General features: G+C 45.5%; 2 protein-coding genes and 1 long non-coding RNA gene across 4 annotated transcripts in view; 1 reads left to right on the top strand and 2 right to left on the bottom strand.

Annotated features, from left to right (window-relative positions):
• Nucleotides 1-23,773, top strand: part of CBY2 (chibby family member 2) — a 135,378-nt gene that overhangs the window by 7,858 nt on the left and 103,747 nt on the right. The window lies entirely within an intron of this gene.
• The window catches only part of ERICH6B (glutamate rich 6B), a 42,964-nt gene that overhangs the window by 5,997 nt on the left and 13,194 nt on the right, over nt 1-23,773 (bottom strand). The window contains 5 exon segments of the mRNA XM_086328761.1: nt 1,864-2,016; nt 2,171-2,256; nt 9,442-9,617; nt 14,499-14,560; nt 16,860-16,996. Of these exon segments, the coding sequence (XP_086184887.1) occupies nt 1,864-2,016; nt 2,171-2,256; nt 9,442-9,617; nt 14,499-14,560; nt 16,860-16,996 (614 nt within the window).
• Nucleotides 11,825-14,365, bottom strand: LOC147361419 (uncharacterized). Its single transcript, XR_015137884.1, has 2 exons — nt 13,434-14,365; nt 11,825-12,710 (listed from the first exon to the last, which is right to left on the bottom strand). It is a non-coding gene; the product is annotated as an uncharacterized LOC147361419 (long non-coding RNA).

Here is a 23,773-nt window from a genome sequence, read left to right on the forward strand (position 1 = left end):
TCTTCTATGGTTGAGTAATATTCCACTGTATATATATACACACATACACACACACACACACACACACACACTACATCTTTATCCATTCATCTGTTGATGGACTTCTTTTTGGATTAGGTTTTTCACCTTTTCTGGACATATGACCAGGAGTGGGACTGCTGGATCATACGGTAGCTCTATTTTTCGTTTTTTAGGAACCTCCATACTGTTTTCCATCATGGCTGCACCAGTTTATATCCCCACCGACAATGTAGGAGGTTCCCTTTTCTCCACACCCTCTCCAGCTTTTATTATTTGTAGACTTTTTAATGATGGCTATTCTGACTGATGTGAGGTGATATCTCACTGTACTTTTGATTTGCATTTCTCTAATAATAAGTGATGTTGAGCATCTTTTCATGTGCCTATTATCCTTCTGTAGATCTTCTTTGAAATGTCTGTTTAAGGCTTCTGCCCTTTTTTTTTTTTTTTTTTGGTTAGGTTGTTTTTTTTTTTTTCCAATATTAAATTACATGAGCTGTTTGTATATTTTGGAAACTAAACTCTTGTTGGTTGCATCATTTGTAAATATTTTCTCCCAGTCCATGGATTGTCTTTTCATTTTGTTTATGGTTTCCTTTGCTGTGTAAAAGCTTTCAAGTTTTATTAGGCCCCATTTGTTAATTTTTTCTTTAATTTCTTTTGCCTTGGGAGACTGATCTAAGAAAATATTGTGATGATTTATGTCAGAGAAGATATTGCCTATGTTCTCTTCCAGGAATTTTGTGGTGTCATGTCTTATATTTAGGTCTTTAAAACATTTTGAGTTTATCTTTGTATATGATGTGATGGTGTGTTCTAACTTCGTTGATTTATATGAGGCTGTCCAGCTTTTCCAACACCACTCGCTGAATAGACTGTCTTTTCTCCATTGTATAGTCTTGCCTCCCTTGTTGAAGATTAATTGTAGATGTGTGGGTTTATTTCTGGGCTCTCTGTTCAGTCCCAATGATCCATATGTCTGCTTTTGTGCCAGGACCACACCGTTTTAATTACTGTAGCTTTGTAATATTATAGACATCAATTTCTATACAAATGGCCCTCCAGGAAGAGCAGATACACCTGAGAAGAAAGTAGTCAACTAGCAAATGGTGTTGAAAACCTCATAACAGGGAAAATATTCCTAAAAACCAAGGCCTGGAGGGTGAAAATATTTCTTTGGAATTAAAATTTGGCCTTAACTATCAAGAAGTATAAAGTTGGCTCAAGAGACTAGGCATTCTCCACTCTGTGACCACTAGAACAGAAGGCAAGGGAGAAATCCTGAAAAGACAGAGTTCTTACACCAAAGAGATGGAGAAAAGTTCTAAAGTGACTGAATTACCTTGAATGGGTAAGATGAGGTTCCCTACCATTACCAGAAACGGGAACATAACAGCCAAGTTAGTTACAATGAAATTTTTAGAAGTTATGTTTTTAAAATACAAGACATGTACCTCCAGTGCACTAACCATACCTTTCTCTCAGCGGCACCTGGAACAGAGCGGGCACTGGATCTTTCTAAGGTCATTCTCGTGAAGTTTGATTCTTAAGTGAGAGGAGACGAAACCCAAAGCTTACTCCAGCTTTTGAGTCTGTGACTGCTATGTCCTGGAGGGGAAGCAATGGTGCAAAAAGGCTGAGGCACCATCTGAGGTCAGGGACCTGTCTTACAGGCTCATCACGACACCCAGCTCCCCACGTATGGGTTGGACGGATGAATTCTAAGTGAATGAGCGAGAGAAAGGTTTACCCAGAAAGAGGACGGCTGTGCAGACTGGGAATCAAAACCTTACAGTGCTTCTCCGCAGGGAGGGGTGTTTGGGACTCATGCCCCAGGCTTACCAGATGTCTCCATTTTCATCATGGAAGGTGGCATGGCCAGAGTTGTTGATAAAGGCCCGGATGCATGTTTTTGCACTGTCTTCCAGAATGATGTACGTGAACTTGCCCTCTTTTATACTGAGGATGAGCATAGCCAGGTGTCCTGATGGGTAACTGGGAGATGGTTAAGGCACAAGTAGTCCCTTGGGGTCCCCTGCAGAAGGCAGAGAGCCCTGAAGAGCGATGCAGGCCCCAATAAAACCCATGCCCTGGCCCGGAAACACAAACTTTCCTGGCATCGTATTTGTCCCTGTGTTCCAGTGGATACTATATCTGGCCTGATCCATCAGGAAAGAGAATTTGGAAGATAATCTCATCGGGGTAGAGAATTATTTTTCCATCACCTTGAAGTACCTAGGGAGAAGAGAGAAGCCTGTGTTGTCACCAGAAGGCTTGACATGGGTCTATTTACTCTCTGATTCCTGCATGCCACCCACCCATCACTCCCCCACCCATCAGCACCACCAACTTGCTGGGGATTCCAGAAGGAAACCTTCGCAGGGGCCTGGTTTACCTGTCTTGGTGTTGAGGAAGCTGAAATGGACCACTCTGTGTTTATGTGTGCAGGTTTTAAACTATCATTTCAATCTAATGGTTATCAGTTATATTAATTTCACAGGGCTACCACAGCAAAGTACTGGGCAATTTTAAATTGTAGAAATTTATTCTTTCATAGCCGTGGAAGCCAGAAGTCTAAAATCAAGGGGTCAGAAGGGTCAGTACTTTCTAGAGGCTCAGAGGAAGAATCTATTCCATGCTTTGTCCCAGCCTTGGTGATGACCTGCTGTCCTTACTCTTCTTGGTTTGTGTATGCAGGGTTCCGACATCCGGCTCCATCTTCTCTGAGTCTCAGCCTTCACTGTCCTTCATAAGGACACCAGTCATACTGGGTTAGGTGCCCACCCCACTCCAGCACGACCTCATCTGAACTAATTACCAATTTTCCAAACAATGTCATAATCTGCGTCAGTGGGGTTTAGGATTTAAACATCTAGGGAGGCACAGTTTCACTGATAACATTAGTATATTCAAGTATTGTATCTCTGTTTGAATCAGTTTTAGTGAATTCTATTTTTCTGGGAAATTGTTTATTTTATGTAAATTTTCAAATTTTTTGTCATAAAATTTTGTGATATAATATTTTCAAAAACCTTCTACTGTCTCTAAGTTGGGCTTCCCAGGTGGCTCAGTGGTAAAGAATCTGTCTGCCAATGCAGGAGATGTAGGAGACGTGGGTTTGATCCCTGGGTAGGGAAGATCCCCCGGAGGAGGAATTGGCAACCCACTCCAGTATTCTCTCCTGGAGAATCCCATGGACAGAGGAGCCTGAAGGGCTACAGTCCAGAGTCAGACACGACTGAGCATGCACACATGCACGTCTCTTAGTTATGCCTTTGTCTTCATTCTTTATAGCATGTATATGTTTTCTTTTTTCTGGATCATTTGCCTGGAGATTTGCTTATTTCACTCATTTTTTTCAAAGACCCAGCCTTTTGGTTTGCTCATTCTAATATTTTTTTGTTTTCCAGTGTATCAATTTTTGTTTCCAGCATTATTTTCTATATACGGCTGCTTTCTGTGGGTTTTCTATGTTAGACTATGTATTTTTCTTCTAATTCCTCGAATTGAACGTTGAGCTCATTGATTTCCATCTTGCTGCTTCTTCACGACCTTCTTCTCCTCTTCTTTAAGATAGGCATTTAAAGCTATAACATTTCTCTCAAAATTTTAGCTCTTTCCTCCAAGTGTAGATACTCACCTTTCATTTCATTCTGAGTATTTTAAATTGCCAATATGCTTTCCTCTTTGACACACAAGTTATTTACAGGTGTGTTTTTGAGTTTGCAAATGTACGAGTTGCTTTTGGCTACGTTGTTAATATTACCAATTAAAATCCACAGGGTTGGGCCTTCCCAGGTGGTCCAGTGGTTAAGAACCCACCTTCCAATGCAGGGGAGGCAGGTTCGATCCCTGGTCGGGGAACTAGGATTCCACGCGACTCAGGGCAATTAGGCCTGCAAACCGCAACTAAGACCCTACACAGCCAAAAATTTATACAGAAATACTAAAAAAAATCCGCAGGGATAAGAGAGCAGAGTACATATGGTATCAGCTTCCCACCCACACCTCCATCTTTGGCTGTGCTGGGTCTCACTTGTGGCAAGTTGGATCCAGTTCCCTGACCAGGGATTGAACACTGGTCCCCTGCATTGGCAGTGAGGAGGAGTCTTAGCCACAGCACCACCAGGAAAGTCCTGGTATCAGCTCTTTAGTGTTTGCAAAGTGTTCTGTGGTTAAATGTGTCACCACTTACTGTAGCTACTTCACTTGTGCCTGAGAAGGATGCGTGTCCTCCAGGGGCTTTGAGGCCCCATCAGACATTAAAAGGCAAGCCTTTTCTCCTGCTTCCCACACCTCAGTCACTCTCACTATTCTCGTTTTCCAGTTTCTGTTTCCGGTATTACCTCCCTTACTTTCTCATATACCCTTCTATGTGTGTATGTGTGCTCAGTCATGTCCGACTCTTTGCTACCCCATGGACTATAGCCGGCCAGGCTCCTCTGTTCGTGGGACTTTCCAGGCAAGAATACTGGAGCGGATCGCCATTTCCTTCTCCAATATACTCTTATATACTATAGATTTAAATACTGTACATATATACTTCTGCATTTAAATACTATACATTTAAAAGGACTTTTTTTTCTTTTTACATTTTATTTGAATTTCCCAGGTGTTTGTAGCAGGATGCCTTTTCCGGTCATGTTTTATCCTGCATTACTCTAGCTAGGTGTGGCTCAGACAGTAAAAAGCCTGCTTACAATGCAGAAGACCTGGGTTCGATCTGTGGGTTGAGAAGATCCCCTGGAGAAGGAAGTGGCAACCCACGCCAGTATTCTTGCCTGGAAAATCCCATGGACGGAGGAGCCTGGTAGGCTACAGTCCATGGGGTCGCAAAGAGTTGGACACGACTGAGCGACTTCAGAGGAGAGGAGGTGTTAGATCAGTGGTTTTCAAGCTCTTATTTTTAATGACTGAAGAATCCTTCACTCAAGAGAGCTCACTGCAAAGTGCCAAAATCTGAGACAATGAAAGAAAAAGGTGCAGCTGGTTGATGAGCTGCTGTGGACTCCGCAGGGCGTGGCCTTCAATGCCCAGGAACCGCTTCACCAGGTGATGATGAAGATCCTGTAACTGACTCTGTCCCCACATCCAGCGTTTGCGCTCAGCATGTGACTTCTACAACACAGGGACCCTATAGGAGGCGCTATCATTTCCCCCATTTAAGAGAGGCGCCTCCACTAGATGGCGCTAGTGGTAAAGAATCGGCCAGCCAATGCAGGAGACACAGGAGACGCCGGCCTGATCCCTAGGATGGGGAAGATCCCCTGGAATAAGAAATGGCAACCCGCTCCAGTATTCTTGCCAGGAAAATCCCACGAACAGAGGAGCCTGGCGGGCTACAGTCCATGGGGTTGCAAAGAGTCAGACATGACTGAGTGACCTACACAAGGCTATCCAATGAAAGGGGAGCCAGACTCCCACAGTCTGTCCCTGCGGCCCCCCAGCCCGCAGGCTCATCCTTGGAAACGCACCACCTCCAGCCATTAAGCTCCCAGCCACCTTGCGCATTTACTCTACAAATCACTGCTCTCTCTCTTTTTTTACCCTAAAGAAAGCACTTTATAAGGACATCTATGGTTGGTTTCTTCCTTAGAACTGGTAAGAAGCTTCTAGATTTTGCTCACGGGGGAGGATTTTATATTTTAGGTCTTATTTTCATAAAGCCACCCGAAGCCAGAATTTCTCGATACACTTTCTTCTCTCATCAAATTCACTTGTCATGGAATAACATTTTCCTAAAAACAAGAAGCCACGGGCAAAGAAAAATCCCTGACACAGAGATAGAGTCATTCCATTTTCCCTCACTGGGAAATATACCACACAAAGCCAAATGGAGGAATCTAAGAATTTTGGCCTGAGCAAGTGAGAAAAAGCTGTATTATCACTTAGTAAATTGGAGAACACATGAGAAACTAACATTTATGTAACATCATGCAGCTTTTAAAGCACCTCTGCATATAATGTAGACTTAGCTTTTTCCAACGATTTTGTGGGATAAGTATGGTCTTCTTATCTTCCATTTACAATTCAAGAGAGTGAGACCCAGAAAAACATACATAATGGTCTTAAGCACAGAGGTTGTGTTATTAGTCAGGGCTACTTAAAACATACGCCCAGTGAGACAGCTTCTCACCACCTCCTTCACCAGCCTAGTAGAGATGCACGTCATCTCTCACCTGCATTAATACCTGGCTTCCAGCTGAACTTCCTGCCTTTACTCTTGCCCCCTTAAGCCTGTTCTCCATAGAGCAGCCAGAAAGATTCTTCCAGAGCTTAAGCCAGATGATGTTCCTCCTGCTCTAGCCCCTCCAGTGGCTCCACAGCATCCTTTGGATAAAACCAGGACCCACAAGGCTCTACCTGACCTAAACACCGAGCTCATTTCCCATCCCTTTCTCACTTGCTCACCACCATCCTTGAGGCTAGGGGCCTCAGGGCCTTTGCATGTGTTAGCTCTGCCTAGGACACTCCTCCTCCAAGTCTCTAGTGGCTCACTCCCTCTTTTCGTGCCTGCCTAGGCTCAAATGGCATTTCTGCAATTGCACTAAAAGCATGACAGTTACTCCTTTCTCAGCCCAGCAACTCTAGAGCCTCTCATCCTGCTTGCCTTCCTGCCGCACCTAACAATACCTGCCTTGGCACTGAACAGAATTTTGTGCATTGACTGTTCAGTCACTCAGTTGTGTCTGACTCTCTGTGACCCCATGGACCGCAGCACGCCAGGCCTCCCTGTCCATCACCAATTCCTGGAGTTTACCCAAACTCATGTCCATTGAGTCGGTGATGCCATCCAGCCATCTCATCCTCCATCACGTTGACTGTGTGCTCAACTAAAACGTAAGTTCCCTGGCTCCCAGGGCTTTGTTTGTTCACCCTTGTGGCTCCAGCACCTAGAAGAGGGCCTGGGGCACTGCACGTTCTCAGTATATATTTACAGAAAGCGGAGAGTCTATCACATCTTCCTACTTCCCCCTTCAGTGCCTTTTTTTTTTGAACTCCGGACCTTACTAGCTCATGTGACTAACTGAGACTAGTTTTCACTCATGGCTTTATAGTGTCCATCTTTATAAATATACCATGTGATTGGCTTTTACAGATAGGCTTTATTTTTTAGAGCAGGTCACAGCAAAATTGAGTAGAAAATACAGAGATTCCCCATAAATTCTCTGCACCCCCACACACATGCGCAGCCTCCCCCCACTATCAGCATCCCACACCGTGGTGTACATTTATACAAAGAATCTACACTGCATATCACCATTACCCAGAGTCCATAGTTTACACTGGGGTTCACTCCTGGTGTTCTACATTCTGTGGGTTTATACAAATACATAATGACATATGGTCTTCCCTGGCGGCTCGGCTGTAAAGAATCCACCTGCAACGCAGGAGACACAGGTTCAATCCCTGGGTCGGGAAGATCCCCTGGAGAGGGAAATGGCAACCCACTCCAGTATTCTTGCCTGGAGAATCCCATGGACGGAGGAGCCTGGTGGGCTACAGTCCATGGCAAAGGCTCAGACACGGCTTAGTGACTAAAGAGCAGTACTAATGACATATATCTACCGTTACAATACAGAATGTATGCATGGCCCTGAAAGCCCGCTGTGCTCCTCCTGTTCATCCTTCTTCCCAGATACCTGCCAACCACTGGGTCTTTTTACTGCCGCCATGGTTTTGCCTTTCCCATAGTGTCGTTTAATTGGAATCATACAATATGTAGCCTTTTTGGATTGGCTTCCTAGACTTAGTGATACAAATTTAAGTTTCCTCCATGTCTTTTCATGGCTTGATAGTTCATTTCTTTTCAGCACTAATATTCCATTGTATGGATGTACCACAGTTCACATACACATTCACCATGCAATTGCTTTTTGATATAGATTTTAAATTTGTTAAGGGAGGGACCTACATATTATAGATTTACTTTCCTCTACTCCCAATTCCAACCAGTTGGTTACTGTAGGCCCTGCAAAGAGAAGTGTTTCAATGACAATGATCCCAGTTAAAGTCCTGGCCAATCTGTGATAAACCACACACTCAGCTGTGCCTCGTGTATATGGGACATATTTGTCTTGTTTGTGTTCACATTGTGTATTTTTCCTGACAGCTTTCTGAGGATATGTGTATATGTCCCACCTGAACCACCCCCAGCCCCCCCACCCCCAGTTCAGTTCAGTTGTTCAGTCGTGTCTGACTCTTTGTGACCCCATGGACTGCAGCATGCCAGACTTCCGTGTCTATCACCACCTCCCGGAGCTTGCGCAAACTCATGTCCATTGAATCAGTGATGCCATCCAACCATCTCATTCTCTGTCATCCCCTTCTCTTCCTGCCTTCAATCTTTCCCAGCATCAGGGTCTTTTCCAATGAGTCATTTCTTCCCACTGGGTGGCCAAAGTATTGGAGTTTCAGCTTCAGCATCAGTCCTTCCAATGAATATTCAGGACTGATTTCCTTTAGGATGGACTGGTTGGATCTCCTTGCAGTCCAAGGGACTCTCAAGAGTCTCTTCCAACACCACAGTTCTAAAGCATCAATTCTTTGGCGCTCAGCTTTCTTTATAGTCCAACTGTCACATCCATACATGACTACTGGAAAAGCCATAGCTTTGACTAGATAGACCTTTCTCAGTAAAGTAATGTCTCTACTTTTTAATATACTATCTAGGTTGGTTATAACTTTTCTTCCAAGGAACAAGCATCTTTTAATTTCATGGCTGCAGTCACCATCTGTGCAGATTTTGGAGCCCAAGAAAATAGTCTATTGCTGTTTCCACTGTTTTCCCATCTATTTGCCATGAAGTGATGGGACCGGATGCCATAATCTTAGTTTTCTGAATGTTGAGTTTTAAGCCAACTTTCTCACTCTCCTCTTTCACTTTCATCAAGAGGCTTTTTAGTTCCTCTTCACTTTCTGCCATAAGGGTGGTGTCATCTGCATATCTGAGGTTACTGATGTTTCTCCCAACAATCTTGATTCCAGCTTGTGCTTCCTCCAGCCCGGCATTTCGCATGATGTACTCTGCATATAAGTTAAATAAGCAGGGTGATAATATACATCCTTGACATACTCCTTTCCCAATTTGGAACCAGTCTGTGGTTCTGTGTCTGATTCTAACTGTTGCTTCTTGACCTGCATACAAATTTCTCAGGAGGCAGGTAAGGTGTTCTGGTATTCCCATCTCTTTCAGAATTTTCCACAGTTTATTGTGATCCACACAGTCAAAGCCTGTGGCATAGTCAATAAAGCAGAAGTAGATGTTTTTCTGGAACTCTTTTGCTGTTTTGATGATCCAATGGATGTTGGCAATTTGATCTTTGGTTCCTCTGCCTTTTCTAAATCCAGTAAATCCCCACCCACAACACCAAACAAACAAAAAAAACCCTGGACAAAATGCAAACACCAGGGCATTACCTTAAGCTTGCTGTTGATCCAGTCCGTATCTAGTTCTAACGTCTTCGTACGGCGAACGACACGACGAGCTTTTTTGACTTCTTTCTCTGGCTCCACCTCCTCCTCCTCATCTTGTGGTGGTATATTACAGAAGTGAAACGTGAACGTGCTCTCTGCAGTCCTTTGGCTAAATATGGCTTTGGTAGAAAAGAGAAAGAAAACTTAGATCTATTTCTCTCAAGGAACCCAAAGAGAGTTTGAGGAGTTGGGATATCGACCATATTTCCCCAAGCTCTCTCATTTTTTCCCATTCATTCTTTCATTCCACACACAATTATTAAGGGCCTGTGAGGTGCCAGCTCAGTGTCAGATGCCTGACACCATGGTGAATGCCACACAGTCCAGACCTGGGGATGCAAGGGGTGACACACCAGCCATGTGCCAGGAACAAGTGAGGCTGCTGAGTCTGGTAATTGAGAAAAACAGGCTAAAGTGGGAGTCATCAAAAAAAAAGGAAACATGCCTTAAGCATGCTGCTACTGCTAAGTCGCTTCAGTCGTGTCCGACTCTGTGCGACCCCATAGACGGCAGCCCACCAGGCTCCCCCGTCCCTGGGATTCTCCATGCAAGAACACTGGAGTGGGTTGCCATTTCCTTCTCCAGTGCATGAAAGTGAAAACTGAAAGTGAAGTCGCTCAGTTGTGTCTGGCTCTTAGCGACCCCATGATCCACAGCCTACCAGGCTCCTCTATCCATGGGATTTTCCAGGCAAGAGTACTGGAGTGGGGTGCCATTGCCTTAAGCATGCTATTTTAACTTAAAACACACATGTATACTAACAATATTTTAAAATTTTATTTTTAATTGGAGGACATTGCTTTCCAATGTTTGTTAGTTTCTGCTGTACAACAAAGTGAATCAGCTGTATGTATACATATATTCCCTCCCTGTTGAGCCTCCCTCCCACACCCCCATCCCACCACTCTAGGTCATCACAGAGCACTGAGCTGAGCTTGCTGTGCTGTATTAGCAGGCTCCCACTAGCTAGCTATTTTATACGTGGTAGCTAACACACCAATTTTAACTGCAGGACTCTGTGATCACGTTTGCTCAAACCCCATTCATAATTTATCATCTATCACTTTCAACTTTGGCAGTTTCTACATAGTTTGAGTGCAGGATTGTAGACTTGAAAAAAAAATCTGTATATCCCCCAGCCTTTTGTGTATGTTTGGTGCACGCCTAGTTCTAAGCAGTATTTGTAAAGCTACTTACTTTTTTTTTTCATAGCTACTTTCTTATTGAATCTTCTCAAAAGTATCCCACTTAGTTTTCACAGCAGCAGCAGGGTTTTTTTTAGTCTTCATTTCAGTCCATTTTTATAACTATTGAATTTTGGAGTAAGCTAGCAAGGACTACTTGCCTGGAAAATCCCATGGGTGGAGGAGCCTGGTGGGCTACAGTCCACGGGGTCGCTAAGAGTCAGACACGACTGAGCAACTTCACTTTCACTTTTCACTTTAATGCATTGGAGAAGGAAATGGCAACCCGCTCCAGTGTTCTTGCCTGGAGAATCCCAGGCGGAGCCTGGTGGGCTGCCGTCTGTGGGGTCGCACAGAGTCGGACACAACTGAAGTGACTTAGCAGCAGTTAAGAGAGCTTGGTTGTCCCACCATTGGGTCCAGTCCAGCGTTGGAGGAGGTGTTGGAGAGGACGTGACAGCTTGTTGACCCAGGAGCTGGACGGGGCATGGAAGTCTCCCCATCCCCTTCCCGGTCCTTGGAATGTATGTTCTGCCCACGGTTCCCACACTGGGAACCCTTTGCAAGGATGCAGCTTCACGGGCACTGTGTTGTTGAGCCCACCTGGATGGATGCCTCCCTGAAGTCAGGTAAGGCCTCCATTTAAACTGTAAGAGTCTGGCCAGTGGAGGTGGAAATCCACAAGTCTTGTGCCGCCAGAGAAATGCACACGTCGGGTGTAAGTTCTCTTGCTTTTTAAACCTGCCACCTACAATTTGGAGGGGACCGCCTCTCAGGCCTTTCCTTGCCCTCTGCTTCTCGTCGTTCAGTTGCTCAGTCATGTCCAACTCTTTGCGACCTCATGGACTGCAGCACGCCCTGGCCTTCACTGTCTCCCGGAGTTTACTCAGACTCGTGTCCCTGAAGTCAGTGATGCTATCTTACAGCGGCTGATTTAGAATTTCACCCCAGGAACTCTGAGGTTGCCAACACAGAGGGCAAGGTGCCATCGGAGCACACAGGGACCCTATCCAGGCCTGGAGGTTGTGCACAGAGTGGAAATTGTCTCTAGTTTGCCAGGTGGAATTCCTAGCATAAGTGCTGCATGGTTGAAGGCTAGCATGAGACCAGCTTAGTAATAACGGGTGACTCTGGAGAGAGAGGCAGGGCTAGGTCATTCCTTTATTCACTCACTCAGGAAATATCCATTGTGTTCACGTATGCCCAAAGCTGTCCTAGGTACCGGGGGTGGCACAGAGCCTGCTGCCCGTTCTAGTAGGGGCATTGGATGCTACACAAGTGAACAGGTGAAAACTTCACCTGCTGGTGGCTAGGCGTGCCCCAAAGAAACGGTAAGCAGATGAGAAGAATGGAAAATGATTGTGCGTGTGTGCACACTGGTTTGTAAAGGGTAGCCAAAGAAACAGTTTCTGAGAAGGTGACTTTTAAGCAGAGACCTGAATAAAGTGAGGGAGCAAGTCACAAGAGTATTGGCGTGCAGAGTGCTCTAGCCAGAGGACCGCACGTTCAAAGGCCGTGTGTCAGGGAGGGCTGCTCATGTGATGAATAACAGAAAAGCCAGTGTGTCTGGAATGGACAAGAGCGAGGGCCTTTGAAGCCACGTGGGGAAAATGTGGAATTTTCCTGGAGGTAGTAGAGGGCCAGGGAAGTGTTTTGAAAAGATTTTGCTGGAAAGAATGTGAAGAAAGGACTGAGAAAGGAGAGGATGGGAGTCAGGGACACTGGGGCAATGAAGGTGTCTGAGGTGGTGTCGGTGATGTCGGAGAGGTGTGGAGTGGGACTTGGGGAGAGGAGAACACGGCTGTGTGCCCCTGAGGAACGGGAGGAGGCTGCTCCTTAGAGCTCAGAGAGGAGCTTGTCCTCAGGGAGATGAGGAGAGAGGTGGGTGGGGGCAGAGTCGATGAGAGCGCTTTGTGAGAGGTCTGGACGCGGGCCTCAGTCTCCCTCAGAGGAGCCCTCCTCGGTGCTTCCTTCCAGAGTGGAGGCGATTTGTGCGGGGGGAGGCGGATGTGAGCCCGGCTGCTCTTCCTGAGGGTCAGTCAGAAATGAACAGACAGCATTCCTGAAATGGTCACGGTAACAAGGGACACAGATATGCTCATTTTTTTCCCCTGTCAGACGGCTAGAAGCACGGATTTTTTGGTTTGTGCTGTATAACCAGCTCTGTCTTTAATGGGGGAGGTGTTAGGCTGCCTGTCTGAGCCTCAGTTTCCTTAAAGTGGGGTCAGGCTGGCTGCAGAGACCTGTCAGGTTCCTCTGAAGTGATGTTGCTTGGAGGCTGCTGCCCAGAGACGGCCCGCAGGCCTGTGTCCTTCACACGGGGAGCTTTGGGGTCTGGTGGCTCAAGACACGAGCTGTGTAGTATCTCCCACTTCTTTTCACCCACGGGAGAGGCTACATAATTTCAAAATGCAGGTATCCTTGTTTTAAAATTATTCAAGATTTCAGGGACTTCCCTGGTGGTCCAGTGGTTAAGACGCTGCCCTCCCAGTGCAGGGTGCATGGGTTTGATCCCTGGTCAGGGAACTAGAACCCTGCATGTTAGGCAACCAAAATAAATTAATGAAGGATTTCAAGACAGTGGCAGCCGAGCATTAAAAGCAAGCGCAGGGCCCTAAGTGTGGGGGCCTGTGTACCTGCACAGCTCACATGCCTGCGAAGCCATCCTTGGCTTGGAAATAGGAGGGTTCAGAGACAAGGGGCTGCCCACAGCAGTCATTCTACAGGAGTTAGGTCAGGGCATATACTTACTGGTATGGGGATGGGAGCAGTTCTTGAGAGGGAACCTGGGGTTTTGTCCTGGCTCAGCAAGAAAGAGCGCCGTGATGGAGGAGGTGTGTCAGCTCTGGCTGTTGTTGCCAATTCTATGTCAGTGGGATCTGGTCATCTGAAAGATGTTCCAGCTGGTGGTTTGGAGTTTCTGAATTAAGTAGCCTGGTAGCTTAGGCTCTTGGCTCAGAGTTTTTGATTAGACCCCCAAAGCTGGCAGAGTCCATGATTGGCAAGTCTTAACAGCTGGACCTCCAATGCCTTTCAGTCCAGTTCAGTTGCTCAGTTGTGTCCGACTCTTTGCGACCCCATGGACTGCAGCATGCCAGGCCTCCCTGTCCATCACCAACTCCCACAGTTTACTCAAACCCATGTCCATTGAGTCGGTGATGCCATCCAACCATCTCATCCTCTGTGGTTGCCTTCTCTTCTCGCCTTCAATCTTTCCCAGCATCCGGGTGTTTTCAGATGAGTCAGTTCTCGTCAGGTGGCCAAAGTATTGGAGTTTCAGCTTCAGCATCAGGTGGCCAAAGTATTGGAGTTTCAGCTTCAGCATCAGGTGGCCAAAGTATTGGAGTTTCAGCTTCAGCATCAGTCCTTCTAGTAAATATTCAGGACTGATTTCCTTTAGGATGCCTTTAGTATCTGGTAAGGGGCTATTTCTTTCTTAAACTTTGTGTTAATGACTCTTAGAACCTCCCCCAATACAGGTTAGATGCCTTCTTGTGTGGTCCTATAGTATCCCCTTCCCACCAAAGCATTAACTATTTTATGTGCAAATTCCCTGCTTTCCTGTTTATCTTCGCCTCCTGCCCTCCCTGCCACCCTCATCATAATCAAAGGATAAGCCCCTTGAAGTCCCAGACTGTATTTGGCTTGCTCCGTATTTTAGTCCCTGGCAGCTGAGACTTTACTGGCCCAATGGATGCTCAAGTGAGGGAACGAGCATTTCTGCCTCCTTGAGGGACAAGGGGGAAGGTGGGAGACGGCAAGAAGCACCCAGGGGAACCAGGTGATCGGATGGAAAATGGGGAGAGGAGCTCTTACTTTCACGTTTCCTCATAATCCAGAGGATCGTCTCCTTGTATTTTTCAAAATTTTTCTTCAACCTGGAAGGAAGGGGAATCGTCTTTAAAAGCTGAGACCGAATTCGTGTTTACATGTCACGCTACGCGACAGACAGAGCTGGGGCCGGCTCCATCGTTTCCTAGGTGGAGACTCGGCTGGATAGCTCTGCCTTTGCAGCCGGCTTTCTTCCAGTCTCTGCTCAGGAATAAGGGGCCAGCACTTGGTGCTGTGCGTCCCTCCTGGCCTTTAACTGGCCTTCAGCCTCGGCACCTGGGCTGACCCCAGATCCTTCCAAATGAATTCAGTGGGGTTCCTCTTGGGAATGAAGCCAGGGTCGGGAGATCCAAAGCCAGCCAAAGCTGACCCTATGAGTTCAGCTCGTGCAGGCTGTTTTTTTTCTGTGGCTTGAGCACATTTCAGTAAAGCCTTATTCGGAAATAGCTTAGAGAAACAGTATTATTTGTGAACCGGACACAGCCACCTGAAACTCCTTTACACTGAGTAGGAAATTTTCAAATAAACTCACTCAAAAATGACTCACCATGAAGGCCACATTAAGGCACAGCTCTTCAAAATGATCAAGCCTTCAACCCTCCTTTCATGTCAATATACAAAACGAGTCATCTTGGCATTTCAATGGCTGGGACTGTTTTCCTGCCAAATAAGGGTGGTCTCCGGAGACAGCAGCCTTTCCTGGTCCTCAGATCAGAGACCTTTTGAAAGGGAATCTGCCAGAAGGAGGGAGCTTCCAAGGCTTAATTGGATCTGAGCAGAGGGCCTTTGACATGGCAGATTTTAAGTTCTCGCTTCGGAGTCCTCGAAGAGAGTGTAATAATTTAACCCTGAGCAACCTCAGGAAGCAAATATCATCTGCTGAAAAGGGCTGGATTGTTTGTCTGGCGGAAAGGAGGTTTAGTGTCTGTACTTTAGAAGCTATTTGCAAGTTGAGAATGAGCTCCTCGTGGCCCATTTGTGCCAAGAGTTCCTTGTTTTATTTGCAAGCACTGTGAATGGAATTGAAGCAGTTACCTCGCCTACCATCACTTGTAAAAGAACAAGGAGGAAGAGGGTGGGGTGAAGCCTGTCCAGGCTGACAGCAGGATGCCAGGTGCATGCAAGAGTTAGATTCCAGTGGGGGGATCCCTCCAGAGGCACCCAGTGCCCTTTGGGGAAGGTTCTTTCCTTGGTTCTTTGCTCAGCTTGGCAAGCTAATGGAATCCTTACTAGCCTTGCTAGTAAGGGTACGCACTACTGTACAGACCAGCACACAGTAGGTGCGTTCCCTGGGTGCAGTTAGGTTAGAATGAGCCTCGGTTATGGGCTTAACGAGAAAGAAGGGGAGAAAATGTAACCTAGCATGTAGGATAACCTACAACGGTGTTATTTGGGATTTTTTTTTTCTTATTTTATGAGGATCTGAAAACTTGGGTGTTCTTTGTATTTTGCATTGTGTATTTAGCCTTCCCTTTTCCTAGAGAAGCCTTAGGGGTCTCTGGCCCCAGGACTCTATTGAGCCCAAAGCAGAAGTTGCTGGCAGTCAGTGTCTCCCTGATTTTTTGGGAGTCTTCATTCAGCAAGGAGGTTATGCATGGCACCCCATCCCCCACAGCCTGTTCCTCGGAGCCCCTGCCAGAGAGTGCCTCAGATGCCTGACCATGTACCTTGTTCACCAAGGCTTCTGACAGCTGGATAAGTGAAAATCCAGGCTTCCTTGTACCACAGGCTGGATGTGCAGATGGGGTTCTGGAACATTTTGTGACTGGGGTCATGCCAACTAGAAACATTTGGTGCCAGCAGCCATCTGCAATAACTGTATCCCTCCCCAAGCCCCTGCCATGAATCCCAGGTCAGTGATGCTTGGGGCTTATCCCCCTCAAGGAGCATGGAGATGCAATGGCTAGCCTAGGATGAAACTAAGGAATTTCTTGGAAGATGCCCATGATCCCCCCAATGTCCCTTCTCATCAAAGGCTCAGGGGTCTGAGCCTTGCCTCCCAGACTTCGGTATAGGTTCACAGTCCCTTCAAGACTGTTTCTTGCCTGGGATTTCCAGCCTGTGTCCCTGCTCACCTTTGATGCTATCTTGTATATCCCCTGTTCATAGATTTCTTTGCCTTTGAGTTTTGGCAGCCAGATCATCCTGTCCCCTGACCCCTAATCTTACCCTTGTCCTGTGTCTGGCTGTGCCAGCTCTTTGACACAAGGAAGCTTCTAGACCCTGGCCTTCCTTGTGCTCTCGTGGCCCAGTTAATACTTTTCTCTGCCGCTAGCTTTGGTCTACCTCCACCCAGTGACCAGCACCTTCCCAGTGACCACCAGTTCTATCCCTCTTGTCACTTACAGAATTCCCAGTTTCCTTCTGGTTTCACCCTCCAGATGACCAGTCAGGGGAATGGTAATATCCTCCTCCAGTTCGTCACGAACAGCCATTTCTTTGAGCACGGTCCTGAACACCGACTGATAGGAGGTGGTCGAAACCTGCAAAAGAGTTAATCTTAAATGTATATAAATCTTCTTCATCTACCTCTGTTTAACTTTGCATATCTCTTCTTGCTTTCTTTTCCTCTCAAAATATTTGTTAGTTTTGTTTTCATTGCTTTATTCCCCACTTGGCACCTTGCTTTCGTTTTGTTTTCCAGTTTGTGCTTTAGTTAGTTTTGTTCTTAACTGGTAAATATAATTTTTGATTTCCTTTGTTTGCCGGGTCAATCTACTGTATTTTATTTTTGTTGGACTGCTTTAACTTTGCTCATGGGTGTATATATATGTGTGTATATTCCATTATTTTAATTATTATTTGCCTGAGGTGTATATATATGTGTGTATATTCCATTATTTTAATTATTATTTGCCTGATTTTGTGACTGCCATTTGTCTGGGGTTCATCTTTGGTTTCTTGGTTTTGGGTATTTGTTTTAATCTCACTTAATGCCATAAAAAACCATTTGTGGAATCCTCCTTCCTGACCAGAGATCAAGCCCTGGGCCTGAGTGGACTCCAAGACCCTAGACCACCAGAGAACTAACCCTAGAGAGTATCAAATAGTGAGAACTCACGCAAAGGAAACCACTTGAAAACAAGTCCCGACATCACCCAACCACCAGTAGCACCTGTGCACCCTCATCTAAACAACAAACAAAACAAAAATACAAACCCAGTCATCGGCAGACAGGATCACCACCTCACTCAGCCTTGCCCATCAGAGGAAAAACAAACAAAAAACTCAACACAAATTTCACCCTGTACGAAGCTTACACAACCACTGGACCAACCTTACAAAGGCAGAAACCAAAGAAAGAAAGAATTCAACCTTGAAGTCTGGGAAAAGGAGACCTTAAACACAATAAGTTAAAAAAAAATAATGAAAAGGGTGAGAAATACTACGCAAATGAAGAAACAAATTAGAAACACAGAGGTCCAAATAAATGAAGAGGAAATAAGCAAACTACCTGAAAAAGAATTCAGAATAATGATAGTAAAGATGATCAAAAACCTTGAAAACAAAATGGAGAAAATGCAAGAATCAATTATCAAAGACCTAGAAGAGTTAAAAAATAAACATACAGAGACAAACCACACAATTACTGAAATTAAAAATACTTTGGAAGGAATCAGTAACAGAATATCTGAAGCAGAAGAACGACTCAGTGAGCTGGAAGATAAAGTGGTGGAAATAACTTCTGAAGAGCAGAATAAAGAAAAAAGAATGAAAAGAACTGAGGATAGTCTCAGAGACCTCTGGGACAATATCAAATGCACCAACATTCAAATTATAGGGGTCCCAGAAGAAGAAGGGAAAAAGAAAGGGTATGAGAAAATTTTTGAAGAGATTATAGTTGAAAATTTCCCCAACATGGAAAAGGAAATAGTCAAGTCCAAGAGGCACAAAGAGTCCCATACAGGATAAACCCAAGGAGAAACATGCCAAGACACATACTAAGTGAACTAACAAAGACTAAACACAAAGAAAGAATATTAAAAGCAGCAAGGGCAAAGCAACAAGTAACATACAAGGGAAACCCCATATGCTATCTTTCAGCAGAAACTGCAGGCCAGAAGGGAAAGGCAGGATATATTTAAAGTACTGAAAGGGAAACATCTACAACCAAGATTATTGTACCCAGCAAGGATCTCATTCAGAATTGATGGAGAAATAAAAAGCATTTCAGACAAGCAAAAGTTAAGAGAATTCAGTATCACTAAACCAGCTTTACAACAATTGTTAAAGGGACTTATATAGTCAAGAAATACAACAGAAGGAAAAAGATCTACAAAATCAGTTCAGTCACTCAGTCGTGTCTGACTCTTTGCGACCCCATGAACTGCAGCATGCCAGGCCTCCCTGTCCATCACCAACTCCCAGAGTTTTCCCAAACCCATGTCCATTGAGTCAGTGATGCCATCCAACCATCTCATCCTCTGTCATCCCCTTCACATCCTGCCCTCAATCTTTCCCAGCATCAGAGTCTTTTCAAATGAGTCAGCTCTTCACATCAGGTGGCCAAAGTACTGGAGTTTCAGCTTCAATATCAGTTCTTCCAGTGAACACCCAGGACTGATCTCCTTTAGAATGGACTGGTTGGATCTTCTTGCAGTCCAAGGGACTCTCAAGAGTCTTCTCCAACACCACAGTTCAAAAGCATCAATTCTTCGTCTTTCAGCTTTCTTCACTGTCCAACTCTCACATCCATACATGACTACTGGAAAAACCATAGCCTTGACTAGACGAACCTTTGTTGGCAAAGTAATGTCTCTGTTTTTCAATATGCTGTCTGGGTTGGTCATAACTTTCCTTCCAAGGAGTAAGCGTCTTTTAATTTCATGGTTGCAATCACCATCTGCAGTGATTCTGGAGCCCCCCCAAATTAACCCCAAACAATTAAGAAAATGGCAATAGGAACATATAGATCAATAATTACTTTAAATGTAAATGGATTAAATGCTCCAACCAGAAGACACAGACTGGCTGCTGCTGCTGCTAAGTCACTTCAGTCGTGTCCGACTCTGTGCAACCCCATAAACGGCAGCCCACCAGGCTCCCCCGTCCCTGGGATTCTCCATGCAAGAACACTGGAGTGGGTTGCCATTTCCTTCTCCACTGCATGAAAGTGAAAACTGAAAGTGAAGTCGCTCAGTCGTGTCCGACTCTTTGAAACTCCATGGACTGCACCCTACCAGGCTCCTCTGCCCATGGGATTTTCCAGGTAAGAATACTGGAGTGGGTTGCCATTGCCTTCTCCGATAGACTGGCTGAATGGATACAAAAACAAGACCCATATATATGCTGTCTACAAGAAACCCACTTCAGACCTCAAGACACATATAGACTGAAAGTGAGAGGATGGAAAAATATATTCCATGCAAATGGGAAGCAGAAGAAAGCTGGAGTAGCAACCCTTAGATCAAACAAAATATACCTTAAAATAAAGAAGATTACAAGAGATAAGGAAGGGCACTACATAATTATCAGGAGATCAATCCAAGAGGAAACCTGCAAAGGGACCGCAGAATGAAATAGCCCGAAATCTGATTCCCTAATGTGCCAGATGAGATTTCAACATGCTATTGGAAAAAGACAGTGGGAACAGTAGGGTGACTAGCAAGGTTTGTTCTGAAGATTGTCTCCATAATGGTCACACCCTCTTCTCATTCCTTAGTTCCCTTAAGAATATTTTTTTAATAGTAGCATACCAAGAAATCTTTTGAGAGCATAAAATTACCTCCTTCTTCCAAATGTAGAGAAGGCTCTAGAACCTAAAATTGCATCCATGGCTTGAGAGCATAAGGCTTTTTTAGTTCCTGGAACGACCAAGCTCTCAGTGGTTGGTTATTTATCGTATCATAAATAACCATGAAGGATACGAGTCTTCAGGAAACCAGGGTAGCGCATTCTTGTAGTGCATTATTCTGTCTTTAAAGATTCTTCCAAAGTAATGACACTGCAAGCTACCTTTTCATTTTGTAGATTTGTTCATTCTATCTCAAGTCTGTGAGGTTAACCAGGACTGACCCATAGGTTGGTCTTCACAAGAGTTTCTTTTTTCAGCTCCGTTTTGGTAGAAGGTGAAGTGTGACTTGGTGTCCAGAAGAACTGCAGGTTGTCACATCGCCCTGCTCACTACAGGTTGAGGTTGTTATGGAGGTTGTTCTGCATCTGATAATGTACAGTCTGCCATTCACTTATAAGCCTCCTAAAGTAAGTAGTGGGGGCAGGGGGGCGGCTTCCCTGGTGGCTCAGTGGTAAAGAATCCACCTGCCAATGCAGGAGACGTGGGTTCAACCCCTGGGTTAGGAAGTTCCCCTGGAGAAGGAAGTGGCAACCCACTCCAACATTCTTGCCTGGAAAATTCCATGGACAGAGGACTGTGGTGGTTTACAGTTCATGGGGTTGCAAAAGAGGCAGACATGACTTAGCAACTAAACAACTACACCAAAAGGAAGAGGGCGACCCACATATACAAAGTCGCAGTGACCTGGGGCAGATACAAGAATGGAGCTTGCGGTTGGCTGGTTTTTCCAGGTTGGGGAAAAGCTGGGGTGTCTCATGACTGACTTGCTTGATTCTCAGCTGCATCTCTTCTCATTGCTGGTGTTCAATTAATTAAACACAGAGGCCATCAGACTGAGGATGCTCTGAGGCCATGGTGCCCCAAGTTAGCAAACAAAAACCTAAGCCTGTAAATGCCTCAAGCCTAAAAGATCAAAATCCAAGGACAACCACTCACAAGCAGCTTTAAGCTTTAAGCCAGTCAGTCAATAATTTCCTTGCTCTGCTTCTGCCTTTTCTGTCTCTCCTCAGCTCCTGTTGGCCGAGGGCTCTTAGCCACTTCCGGTCTGGTACTGCCTGATTCTAATCATGAAAGTGAAAGTGAACTCGCTCAGTCGTGTCTGACTCTTTGTGACCCCATGGACTGTAGCCTACCAGGCTCCTCTGTCCATGGGATTTTCCAGGCAATAGTACTGGAGGGGATTGCCATTTCCTTCTCCAGGGGATCTTCCCGACCCAGGGACTGAACTTGGGTCTCCTGCATTGTAGACAGACTCTTTACCGTCTGAGCCACATACAGGCTCAAATAAACTCTTCAGATTTTTAATAGGCCTCAGTTTATCTTTTCACACTGGAATGTATCAGTGCTTCAGGGCGGATTGAGGTGAAGGCTTGTGGTCCCAAAATTTCTGCCTCTAAATTCTTTATTGTGGACCATTCCTCCCTCGAGTTGGAGCAATGACCCAATTGCCCAGGCCGGTCTTTCACGAGTCCTTTTTTTTTTTTTTAAATTTTATTTTTGGCTGTGCTGGGTCTTTGTTGCTGCCTGAGGGCTTTCTCTAGTTTCTGCAAGCAGGGCCTACTCCCTAGTTGCTGCGTGCAGGCTTCTCAGTGTGGTGGCTTTTCTTGTGGAGTGTGGGCTCAGTCGTTGCAGCTTGGTAGTTGTGGCACTTGGGCTGGGTTGGCCCGAAGCATGTGAGATCTGTCAGATGCCACTGTCAGAATAACCACGGTCTAGGGTGATGGCGGCCTCCAAGTCAAAGGACCTCAGCGACATCTCTCCCGTGGGAACCTCAGTGGCTTCTGGTGCTCCCCTTCCCAAAGGCCTCGGAAGTCCACACAGACAAGTCTTTCACCTGCAGGTATCCTGTGGCATTGACTGCATTCCTTCTGTTCTGCTCTGGCCCTGTTTGGGCACATCTGCTGCCCATGGGATGTGGAGAAATGGTGCTTTTCAGGGTATACTGTAGCTGGGCCACAAGTGCTGCCCTGTCATTCACCTAAGTGTCTGATCTTTGGAGGCCAGGTGGTATAGACAGCAGGGGGTCGTGCCCCGCTCTCTGTGCCATACTTTGTCACCTGAGGCAAGTCCCTGAGATGGCAAGGCAAGGTGTTTGTGACTGGGGCTCATGTACACAGGCCGCGTGTCACCCAGAAGCCTCCCAGCATCCTCTCTCATCCAGAACCTCACATGGCTCCATGGCGGGTGTCCCCTTGGCTTACAGCTGCAGCCCCACCAGACACACAGAACCTCAGTTGACAGCTGCACTGAAGGTTTTTGAAAATTTTGTTTCTAGTTAAAACAATTCCTTTCGATTTCAATTCTTGCTAAAAAAATCTCTCTAAAATGCCTGAGTTTACTTTCCTGTCTTATTATATTCAGTGCCGTGAATCTAGGTTCACGTAATCCCTTCTCCACTGTCTGACATGGTAGTTCAGTATTTGAAAAACCAGTAGGTTTTTTTCTTATTAAAATGGGATTCTCTGGTGGCTCCGATGGTAAAGGATCTGCTGCAATGTAGGACACCTGGGTTCAGTCCCTGGGTGGGGAAGATCCCCTGGAGGAGGGCACGGCAGCCCACTCCAGTATTCTTGCCTGGAGAATCCCCATGGACAAGGAGCCTGGTGGGCTATAGTCCATGGGGTCGCAAAGAGTCGGGCATGGCTGAGCAAAAATACTTTTGCTTCTTATTAATATAAGTGTATAGAAGCATGTCTGGAAAGTAAGGAATTTAGGGTTAAATAAGAACTGAAATCAGAGAATTTTTTTCAATTTAAAGTAAGAGCAAAAACTAAATGCCTCGGTTATTCCTCACTGTACCCCCCCCCCCCCCCCCCCCGCCCCCGCCTTTTTAAGATCAGGAAAATGTATCTGCTTAATTTTGAGTTTCAGAGACACAAGCTCTCACTTTTGTGATTGTAGTTAGTACCTACAATCCTGAGAAAATTTCTCAGCTATAGTGGAAAGGATATATAACTTGAGTAAACAGGTGTTGGAAGCCTTGGAGGTAAGTTGACACAGGAAATTATAGCCACCAAGCTGCATTAGCAGGTAAAACATTTGTGCAGTAAAGACAGTACAAAACTTTCTGTAGATGTAAGACTATTCAAGTTTTTGGAACTTCCCATGGTGTCTCTAATTATTGGATACAGCTGGGAAAGGACCGCCATTAAACTTCCAGGGCTGGTTCTGTGCTGCTTTGAAAAGTGTGGGGGCAGGACTCAGATCTGTGGGCTATGTTCCGTTGCTGTTTGTTGCGGGGTTTGCACTGAGGACGCTGTTGTCTGAAGTTTCCGTCTTCTGGGCTGCTCCATGCCTGGTCCTTCAGTTGGAGATGGTAGGCTTTTTGGGGGGCTTTGGTCTGTGCTTGTTGGGGTTTCTGATTGTGGTCTTTTCAGGAGGATATGAAGCAAACAGAAAACTCAGAAACTCACCTCCATGTTGTTCCCTGGATCTCACGGTCCCTTCTTTTCTGTCTTCTTTTCTC

Source organism: Bos grunniens, chromosome 12 (genome assembly GCF_055505025.1).
Source record: "Bos grunniens cultivar Pamir isolate PY7600 chromosome 12, Bosgru_T2T1.0, whole genome shotgun sequence".
Lineage (NCBI taxonomy): Eukaryota > Metazoa > Chordata > Mammalia > Artiodactyla > Bovidae > Bos > Bos grunniens.